We start from the raw sequence: 11131 nt of genomic DNA on the forward strand, positions 1-11131 counted from the left end.
TAGGGAAAGGGGACAGAGGAGGAGTGGAGATGACTAAGAAAGCACTGCCTTGGGACCTACAGGTGGCATGGTGGTTAAGCGAGCTGGACTCCCACATGGTTGACTGTGGTTCGAATCACAGACTTGATGGCTTGCTTTCTCACTTTCTCTCTCTCTCCCTGTCTAGTCAAATTAAAATAAATAAATAAAATTAAATAATTCTTTAAAAAAAGAAAAAGAACTGCCTTTTCATATAATGAGAAAGAAAAGCCAGGACTAACTGCACTTGTGCCCCGGGACAAGTGCTTGGGGTCCACAGACCACGTAACCGATCTGGCAGCAAACGCGATGAGCCTTGGCTGAGCACGTGACAGTGGGGGTGCAGCAAGAAGTATAAGACCCTAATATTGTGATTAGTCCTCTCAACAATTCAATGGGGTAGATATTATCCTCATTTTATAAACAAGTAATCTGGGGACTAGTACATGGTGTAATGGTTACATTGCTGGACTCCCTCATAGTCAATCCTGGTTCAAATCTCAGACCTGGTGGCTTACAACCCATGCTAGTGCATGTGTGTGCATGCCCAAGATCCCAAGAGGAGAATGAGAAAGAATGGATTTGGGAAGGCCATCCACCCCTGGGGGAGTGACTTTTTGCTTTTCGTCTCTCTGTCTCTCCAGCAAGCACAAACACCCTATAGTAAAAATCTCTCTTTTTTAAAGAAAGAGTAATCTGAAGGTTAAGAGATGTTAAATTATGGGTTGTCAGAAAAGCTATGGTGTATTTTTCTATACAAAAAAAAATCACGATTTTTCCAACAACCTAATATTTCACGTCCAAGGTCATATAGCCAAGAAGTGACTAAGTAGGATCTGAGTTTCCAGGTCTTTGCTTTTTTGGGTAGGAGGGTCTGTACATGAATATAATATAATGACATTTGATTTAGAAAGTCATATCATTAAGAGTTCCTCCTGGGACCAGCAGATGGCATAATGGTTACATTGCCAGACTCCCACATGGTCAATCACAGTTCGAGTCCTGGACCCAGAGACTTGAAACTCACGCTGGGAACATGTGCTTGACTATCCAAAATCCTGAGAAGAGAAGGGAGGAGAAGGGATTGCGACATAGCTATCCCTCCTGGGGGTGATTTCTTGCTTTCTGTCTCTCTGTCTCTCTGGTGAGCACACATGCCCTATAGTAAAAATCTCTCTTAAAAAAAGGAGGGGGGGCTCTTCCTAAGGGCCAAGATACTACACACACACACACACACACACAAATTTTAAAAAGTACATGTGTGCATATATACGCACATATATGATATATAACATTTATTCACTTCTTCCATCAAAGAGAGAGACAGCCAGAGAAAGAGCGAGAGATATCCCAACAGGGTTTTCATGCTACAGTCTACCCCTGCCTCAGCAAGCCAGCATCCCAGTCATGCTGGGTGTGCTTGGTGTGTGCAAGGGGTCCTTGGTACAAGAACCCGGGACTTCCCCATGTGGCTTCAGCAACGCAGGACTTTGTGTTACTGTTGCACCACCTGGCTGGCCAAGATGCCATCTCTCTTTGTCCTTTTTTTTAAAGAATTATTTAATTTTATTTATTCATTTATTTATTTTAATTTGACCAGAGAGGGACAGAGCCAGAGAGAGAGAGAGAGAGAGAGAGAGAGAGAGAGAAGGCAGGCCGCCAGGTCCAGGACTCAAACCACAGTTGGCTATGTGGGAGTCCAGCGCCCTTAACCACCATGCCACCTGCTGGCCCCTCTTTGTCCTTTATAAATCAGGAAGCCATGTGTCTATGGATCTCTCACTGAATTGTAACAGACAGATTTTCTCATCCCCACTGTTAGGTCAGTAAGAGAACAACAGGCCATCTTGATGGCGGGTGTTATGCAGCGAGGTGTTAGGCTCTCCACGAAGATGTGTTAAGTTTGTTCAGATTCGTGGACAGGAGCATAGAATTCTGGGCCAGCTTTGGCACTGGCACCTCTTTAAACACAGAGAGAGAGAGGCTCAGAGCTAAAGCAAGCACTCTGGAGGGCAGAACAGTGCTTTGAAGAAACTTCTCTCTGTTGAAGTTGTTAAACAGAATGGTATCCCCACTCATCTGCCTAAAGCTATAGGGTCACTATTAACACAGATGGGTTTGGATTTCAGAAGCAAAGTGGGAGGAATGCTCACTTCCATGGGGATGGGCAGAGCCTACAGTTTCAGTGCCCAGTAAGGAACATGAAGTTTGGTTCAAGATACACACCTCACTATTCTCAGTGCTTCAAAGAAGGTGGGTGCACACTGCTCTGTGCATGTGCAAGAAATATGTCCAGCTCTTTCTGACTCCATCGGAAGACTCCCTTTGACACCGCCTGAGATGCACACAAAGAAGTCACTTTCCTTCCCTGTCCTACTTCCTTGCTTCCTTTGCACTGCTTATTCCTATTCCTGTTTCTTGCCCTCCTCCTTCCTAATTTCTTTTATTTTTTAAGATTTCTTATTCGACTAGACACACACACACACAGAGGGAGGGAGGGGAAGAAAGCAAGCCACCAGGTCTGGGATTCAAACTGTGGTCAGCCATGTGTGAGTCCAGCATCTCAACCACCATGTCGCCTGCTAGCCCCTTTCCCCATTTCTTGAACCACAGTTGGCTATGTGGGAGTCCAGCGCCCTTAACCACCATGCCACCTGCTGGCCCCTCTTTGTCCTTTATAAATCAGGAAGCCATGTGTCTATGGATCTCTCACTGAATTGTAACAGACAGATTTTCTCATCCCCACTGTTAGGTCAGTAAGAGAACAACAGGCCATCTTGATGGCGGGTGTTATGCAGCGAGGTGTTAGGCTCTCCACGAAGATGTGTTAAGTTTGTTCAGATTCGTGGACAGGAGCATAGAATTCTGGGCCAGCTTTGGCACTGGCACCTCTTTAAACACAGAGAGAGAGAGGCTCAGAGCTAAAGCAAGCACTCTGGAGGGCAGAACAGTGCTTTGAAGAAACTTCTCTCTGTTGAAGTTGTTAAACAGAATGGTATCCCCACTCATCTGCCTAAAGCTATAGGGTCACTATTAACACAGATGGGTTTGGATTTCAGAAGCAAAGTGGGAGGAATGCTCACTTCCATGGGGATGGGCAGAGCCTACAGTTTCAGTGCCCAGTAAGGAACATGAAGTTTGGTTCAAGATACACACCTCACTATTCTCAGTGCTTCAAAGAAGGTGGGTGCACACTGCTCTGTGCATGTGCAAGAAATATGTCCAGCTCTTTCTGACTCCATCGGAAGACTCCCTTTGACACCGCCTGAGATGCACACAAAGAAGTCACTTTCCTTCCCTGTCCTACTTCCTTGCTTCCTTTGCACTGCTTATTCCTATTCCTGTTTCTTGCCCTCCTCCTTCCTAATTTCTTTTATTTTTTAAGATTTCTTATTCGACTAGACACACACACACACAGAGGGAGGGAGGGGAAGAAAGCAAGCCACCAGGTCTGGGATTCAAACTGTGGTCAGCCATGTGTGAGTCCAGCATCTCAACCACCATGTCGCCTGCTAGCCCCTTTCCCCATTTCTTGACTTCTCTTCTTAGAGAAACGGTTGCTCCATTCACTACAAGGTTAGTGGCATACTCTTCAGAACAGAAAATGAAAATAATTGCATATTTCTCTTTCTTCTCTCTTCTCTTTGTGATTTTCCCAAGCAGGTCGAAATCTAGTAGTAGATCTCACAGCTATACTGAACAGTCCATATGACTGGCAACAGCCTCATTCCTATCTCCAAGGTTTTAAGGATGGGGTTAGAGCTGTCAGTGCTGTCTCTTCTTCAGCTCTAGGATTCCCTGGCATCACCTCTTGACTTATGGCCCCGTCCTCTACAAAGTAATACCAAGATTTTGCTTATATCAAAACTAGGTCTTTGTAATATAAAGATTAGGAATCCTGTTATGGAAAGTTCCTGAATCTTTGAGGTGAGATTTCAGAGTGAATTTGGCTCAGACAAACAAAACCCTCGGGAAGCTTTGAAGCTTCTACTCATCGATGCTGTTGTAGGACGCTTATGGGCACAGAGGTTCTTTCTCTTCCTCAGGTGGTACTGGAAGGGATGGGATTCGTTCCACGCAGCTGTCTGCCTGCACGGAACATGATCCCCACAATTAAGAGTTTCTCATGGACCTGATCCAACAGCACATCAGACTTAATACACTTGGATTTAAAATCTTCAGTCTTTCCCAGGTTGTATTTCAGTGCCATGCCTGGGTGTTTCCCAAGTACGTCCATTAGGCCACTGGAGTCTTTTTCCCTTCCCCCAAATGAGCAGCAACACAGCCTTCTCCAAAAGTGTCCACAGTGGTCACATAATAGGGTCAAGAAAAAAATGCTTTTTAAAATATTGCTAGTGGGGGGCTGATGGGTGGCGTGGTGGTTGGGGTGCTGGACTCCCACATGACTGACTGAGTTTGAGTCCTGGACCTGGCAGCTTGCTTTCTCATTTTCCCTTTCTTTCTCTCTCTGGTCAAATTAAAAAATAAATAATAATAATAACAAGTAAAACTAAATAAGTAACCTATTTTTGGCATTTTTAGAGATTTTGCCACCAGATAGAGAGGGACAGAGAGACAGAGAGTGTGATATCATTTCCCAGGAGGGATGGCCATGTCATAATACCTTCTCCTCTATTCTCCTCTCAGGATTTTGGGCACAAACGTATACACACCTGGTGTGCGTTTTAAGCTGCTGGTCTAGGACTTGAACGTGGTCATCTATGTGGGAGTCCAGCCCCTTAACTACTATGCCACCTTCTGGCCTCTAAATAATTCTTTAAAAAATTGCTAATGGGTGTGTCTGTACTTGTCAGAGATAGAGAAAAAGAGAGACTCCCCCTGCCACCCCAAATGGGGCAAGTCATGTCGCAATCCTCTTTCTTCTAGTTCTCCATCTTGTCAGGACTTTGAACATGTACATCCGTGTGCCTGGTGTGTTTTTCAAGCTGCCAGGACCAGGATTCAAATCACAGTCAGCCATGTGAGATCCAGCTTTCCATTTGACCACTGCACAAAGGGGGGGCCAGCCTCCAAAATGCTTTTGATTAATTAGATACTCCAGATTCCCCTGAGAGTGAGGTGAAGAATCCACATTTCTTAAAGAAAAGAAACTCCCTCTGTTCCAATCCCAATGAGGGAGGAGCAAAGAAAGCATTTGGAAATGAAGTATAGAAGGTCTATTTAGAAGTTTCTTGCCTATGAGAGCTAGGTGCTTCCAAATTAGAGGATCTAAGAGGTCAAAGCCTCCCTTTCGTATCACCTCCAATAGGTCTTAGTGGCCAACGGGGAGTGTGTTCAGGCTCACCTGGTTATTTCTTCTTTCAGGGCAGCAGGGTCTGCAGGGTAGAACTTCACACGGAAGCACATGGTGAAGGGAGGCTGGGCTGCAGAGGGAAAGAGGTGCCATCAGAGAAGTCGCTCTCCCAGAAGATGACAGGGCTGCACGGCCCAGCAGCATGCACACGCCACTGAGCCAACATAAGAAAATCCTCATGCACTCAGGGCCAACTTCAACTCAGAAGAGTGGAAAATTACACAGGGAGACCAAGACTTACTATACGTAGAAGGTTTCATCCCACCCTTCCCGGGGTGAGGCTTCAGTTTTTTCAAGGAGAGAATACTCACATCTCAATTGCTTCACCACAGACTTTGTAAACTCCAACCAATGCTGAAACAGAGAACACAGAACAAGAAAACCCTAATGAGAAGAAGTGTCAAACATAACTTGTTTTATCCAATTTAAATAACTAGACAGATTGTAGCCTTGGGTGGAAGCAGCCTAAAAGCTTGTGAATATAAGTTTGGAGAGTAAAGAGTGATGAGATTTTCTGAAATAAGCTCCCCATGGAACCAGCTGCGAAGGGAGGACTCGTTCCAGCTTCAGATGCCATTTCTGGGCTTCCCTGGAAAGGCTGTCTCTAAAGCAGGGTGCCAAAGTTCTGAGCCGTGCTTCTGGCATGCCAATAGGCAGGAGTGACTGCACCTAAGTGTGGTGGGGACAAAGCCCCACCCTGCTTAAGTAGAAAAGGCTGATTGCAATGGGTGGTATGGGTTTGGGTCATGTGCCAGCTTTCCTCTAGCAGGAGAGTAGAACAGAGGCAGCCTTTCCAGGGTAAGTATTGACAAGTAGAAATTTCACAAGTAGACAAAAGGCAGGGTGGCTAGGGTATATTCCATCTTCGAGTAACACAGGCTAACAACTGTTGAATTAGAGAACACAGACTGAGGATTCCTTGGCATCCGGAGATGTTTAAAGTCTGTCTCATAAGATAACTAACTACAACCTGGGTGTAGGATAATACCCTACTGCCCTTGGCTTTTCAAAAAGGCAGGATATTGTAGCAATGCATTTCCCTCTCTGCTACTTTTGTTTGGGAGAAGGAATAAAAGAGGCCATTCTGTATCCATTTCTCTTTTCAACATGAGTCTTTTACAAAATTCATTATTGATGTTTGCTGCTTTTATGATCATCAGGAACCTTGGCAATTTGCAGAGAGCTAGAACTGCTATTATTAGGGGTTTGATTACCTGGAAGTAGCTTAAATCACTAGATGTAAGCCCTGTAAAGGCAGAGACTCTTGTTAAGCAGGTTATCACCAGTGCCTAGCGCAGTGTTCAGTACATAACTGTTGAGGGAACAGCAGTTAGTGTAATGGCTATGTTGCTGAACTCCCATGCAGTCGATGGCGGTTCGAGTCCTGGATCCGGTGGCTTAAACTCACATACGGTGCGTGTGCGGCATGCATGCCCAAGATCCTGAGAGGAGAATGGAGGAGAAGGGATTGCAGCATGGCCATCCCCTCTGGGGGGTGATTTCTCGCTTTCTATCTCTCTGTCTCTTTCTGTCTGTCTGGCGAGCGTACACGCCCTATAGCAAAAACATCTCAAAAAAAAAAAAAAAAAGCTGTTGAATGGACAGAGGGACACATTCCCCTCTTTTCTGGCTACTTCTATTTAGCGTAGTGTCTTGGCAGAATCTTCCCCTGTAAGGAAAGCAGCCAGGCCCATGCAGGCGGTGCCATGGCCTCCCTTGATTCCCAGCTCTTACCTTCTGGGCTGGGCTGTGGGTCATGTAGTTAATGGACCCACTAAGAGCCAGTTCTTCCGTCAGCTCCACATGGATAATCTGGGTTGACATTTTGCTCTCTTGCTTCCTCTGATCTGAGTTCCCACGAGGCTGGCAACTCATTATAGCCACTCAAAGTGGTTAAGAGGTCCTTCTCACATTACACGGCCCACCGCAGCTCAGCTTCGTAGGGAAGCACGGGCAAGAGATGAAATTGCACAGAAACAACTGGGGTTCCAGGCCGTGCCCGTGCAGGTGGAGGAGGCCTGTCTTTTCAGAGCACATCTGAACTGTGCATAGTGAAGGGAATGTAGTAAGTATCCAGGACTCAGGAAACAAAAGGCCCTTAGACAGTAAATTGGTAGATTAAAAGAAATAAACAAAAGGAGATAAAAATGAAGAGGAATGACTGGGAGGAGCATTATCCACAGAGGGCAAATAGAGCTAAATAATAAGAAGACAGTTTCCCTTGGCAAGAGCTGGAGAGAAGACTAGTTTGTACTCTAGTGAGAGCTCAAGAAAAGACAGAGGCTGGAGCAGAACAGGAAAGGGGCAGGAAGGGAGTGGCATGCCATCACAGCTTGTCCCAGGGATTTTAAGTGCCTGGTAGAGAAATCTTGAGAGGATCCCAAGGATATGGTGTTGGCCAGAGTTGCCTTTGGCAGCTGACTTGCTAATTCCAGTCCCAAAATCACAGCAAAGCAATAACGTGGGCTTGGAGAGGAGGGATCAAGAGAAGAGAAAAAGATTCAGGGTTTTCTCCTGTATTTAGGTAAATGGAACAATGTATTTCGATATTCTGACTCTAGGGGCTGAAAAGGTGCAAAGGAGAGGGAGAGTGGCAAGGTCCTGGGCCTGGGTGTGAGCCAAGAACAGCAGGGGAGGGGAAATGAGGGCAGCTCCTCCAGGAGAAACCAGAAGAGTTTCCAGACATGTGCAGACTCCTGAAAAGCAAGTAGTGAGGTAAGGATGGAGGTGTGCACTGGGCCTCACACCCTGGGCCCGCAAGGGAGCTCACTGTATCTATCTCAACTATGATCAGTGGATCTAGGGCTACAACAGCTTTTTTTTTTTTTTTTTTTTTAAATTATTTTTAGAGAGATTTTTTGTTATAGGGTACATATGCTTGCCAGAGAGACAGAGACAGAGATAGAAAGCAATCATCTGCAATCCCTTTTCTTCCATTCTCCTCTTAGGATCTTGGGCATGCATGCACATGTGCCCAGTGTGAGTTTTAAGTTGCTGGGTTCAGGACTCGAACAGCGGTCGACTACATGGGAATCCAGTGAGGTAACTGTTAATGCCAACCGCTGGTCTCAGAGGCAACAACTCTCTGTAGACCTATTATCCTACCACCCTCAGGTACTGTCTTAAACCTCTCTGTTCTCATTAACCCCTCCTTTGAGGCAAGAATCATATAATTTTTGGAGGCTATGCAGTATGAATTCAGCTTAGAATTTTAGAAACCATATATAGACTCTGGAGTCAGGCAAGACTAAGCTTGAGACTGGCTTTGTCACCTATCTTTGGCAGATTACTTAACCTGTCTGAGACTTACTGATTCTGTTAGAGAATGTATAATTATGGCTGCTTATCTTATTTGTGTTGAGCATTGAGTGAAATAAACATGATGCTCTTAGCTAAGTGCCTGACACAACTAAGTGCTCAATACACAGAGGCTGATAGAGTCAGGCTTGTGCTTAGGGCAGAGCCTGACAGTTGGCACTCCATGAATGTCTATTTTTCCTCTTTCCCATTTCTTCTCTCTCTTCAGCTGCTTCCCCTTTTACTCTTCATCACCTTCATGTACCTCTTTTTAAAAGAATTATTTATTTAATTTAATTTATTTGTTCATTTATTTTAATTTCACAAAAGAGAAACAGAGAGACAGAGAGAAAGAGGGAAAATGAGAAAGCAAGCAAGATCTGAGGCCTAAACCCTGGTCAGCCATGTGGGAGTGTCTAGCGTCTTAACCACTATGCCACCTGCTGGCCCCATATACCCTCTTATTGTCCTCATGGTCTCATTAACTTCTCTAATTAAGAAATAGTGAAGAGAATACATTTTGCTCTTTTTTCTTTATACACACCAGCTCTATGAGATGGTCTTAGGGTAACAGGCCTTCCTTTTTAAGGAGAGAACACTCAGACCAAACAAACTCCCCTAATAAAAATAGGCCATCGTTATACGGTGAATAGGCACCCACACCAGGGAAGGGTGTATAGCTTCTGAGTATCATGGCACTTTTCATGGTCTTGAACTGTGGTCCAAAGCTCAGGACAGTATTTATGTCAACCGTGAGCCTTTACAGACCGAGGGGCTGACCTTATCACCCCTTCCCAAACACTGACACAGTTCCAAACCCTGCTGTTCTTGGAACTCTCTAGTACCCTTTCAGCATCTGTAAAATGAGAGGCTTTAAGGAGGAATGAAATACATCACTGGAGGGCTTACAGGCTTGTCAAAGGAAAGGGGTATAGTCCTTCGGATTCCTTTCTAAAGTTCATGTATTTAGTACACAACTCTAGATGTAAGCTGGAAGACAAAGTGGCTCAAAACATCACAGAACAGCACCTGACTACAGCACAGTGAGGGGCATGTCCATTTAGTATTCGTGATCCTCGTAGTGCCAAGAGACTGCACCTTCTAGGGCTCCAAGGTCCCCAGAAACAACAGAAATGAACCCATGTCTGAAGCTGAGCTATGAAGGACACTGTGACCCCACAAAAGGAGGGTGGTAGAGGAACATGGGTGGTGGGCAGGAGTAGAGAGAATTCAGGCATACAGGTTGAAGGCTTCTGCATGTATTCCCATATCAATGGGGGATGCCAGAGAGTACATCCTCACAAACAACCAAGGGCAGAGGAGCATATGTTACAGAAACTGACGGTGTTTTTTTAGCAGCTGGGCAAATGGGTAAGAAGTAACAACTCTATGACCCATTAATTCACTCATTCACTTCCTCAGCAAATACTTATTGAACATCAGCTACATCCTAGGCCTTGAGCTAGGTATATGGGAGTTATGAGGAATGAAATAAAGCCCATGCTCTCACAGAATTTATATTTTTGCAGGGAACACAGGCAGTCACAACGTGGTGTAGTAAGTACTATCATGGGGCAGTAAAGGGCACAGAGGGGCCCATAGGAGATCCCCTGATATAGTGTGGAGACAAGAGAAGATTTCCTGGAAGAAATGGAAGTCTACACTAATACTTTAACTGTGAAAAGCAGCTAGCCAGAAGAAAAGTGTGGAGGACGAAGAGGTGAGGAGAAGGAGACAAATGTTTTGGGCAGAGAGAGTGTAAGTGAAGGCTCTGAAAAGAAAGAAGGTGTAATATGTCTGGAGACCCATGGTATTGTCTGACTGGACCATAGCAGGGAAAGGATGGGTCAGGACAGTGGTGAGGGGACTGAAGATAATAGACTTGTTCCTATATCTGTCTGGAAAATCCTAGTCCTTGACAAAGCTGTGTCTGCAGATCTGCCTAAATTGTGTAGAGCAGAGCAAGATATGTAGGATTTGCAAGGCACTTAAAGGCCCTTGTCAGTTTGGCTTTATCTCTGTCCTGTCTCTGGGTTGGTAAGGCTCTCAGGCAAGGCCCTTGTTAATCAGAACGATGATTATAGTTCAGACCATGTACTCGAAAGTGGGCCGGAGAGGCTCACTCCATGATCCAAGTTCTGAAACTAATCTAGGAGCTCTGACACCAGCTGGGCAAATCTGGGCAATTGTTTAAGCCATCTAGTACTATTTCAGCATCTATAAAAAGAGAAGCTTCTCAGGAACCAGCAGTTAGCGTAATGGCTATGTCGCTGGACTCCCACGTAGTCGACCGCGGTTCGTGTCCCGGACCCGGTGGCTTAAAACTCACGCCGGGCGCGTGTGCGTGCGTGCCCAAGATCCCAAGAGGAGAATGGAGGAGAAGGGATTGCGGCGTGACCATCCCCCCTGGGGGGTGATTTCTCGCTTTCTGTCTCTATGTCTCTCTCTGTCTGTCTGGTGAGCGCACGCGCCCTACAGTGAAAATCTCTCCCCCCAAAAAAA

General features: G+C 45.5%; 1 protein-coding gene across 1 annotated transcript in view; it reads right to left on the bottom strand.

Annotated features, from left to right (window-relative positions):
• FRMD5 (FERM domain containing 5) overlaps positions 1 to 11131 on the bottom strand; it is a 70801-nt gene that overhangs the window by 58779 nt on the left and 891 nt on the right. Inside the window, exons 2-3 of the mRNA XM_027766102.1 lie at positions 5644 to 5686; positions 5324 to 5402 (exon numbers count right to left, since the gene is read on the bottom strand). Coding sequence (XP_027621903.1) covers positions 5324 to 5385 — 62 coding nt within the window. The 5' untranslated portion in view covers positions 5386 to 5402; positions 5644 to 5686. The remainder of the gene's footprint in view (positions 1 to 5323; positions 5403 to 5643; positions 5687 to 11131) is intronic.

Source organism: Tupaia chinensis, unplaced genomic scaffold, assembly GCF_000334495.1.
Source record: "Tupaia chinensis unplaced genomic scaffold, TupChi_1.0 Scaffold141044_1, whole genome shotgun sequence".
NCBI lineage: Eukaryota > Metazoa > Chordata > Mammalia > Scandentia > Tupaiidae > Tupaia > Tupaia belangeri.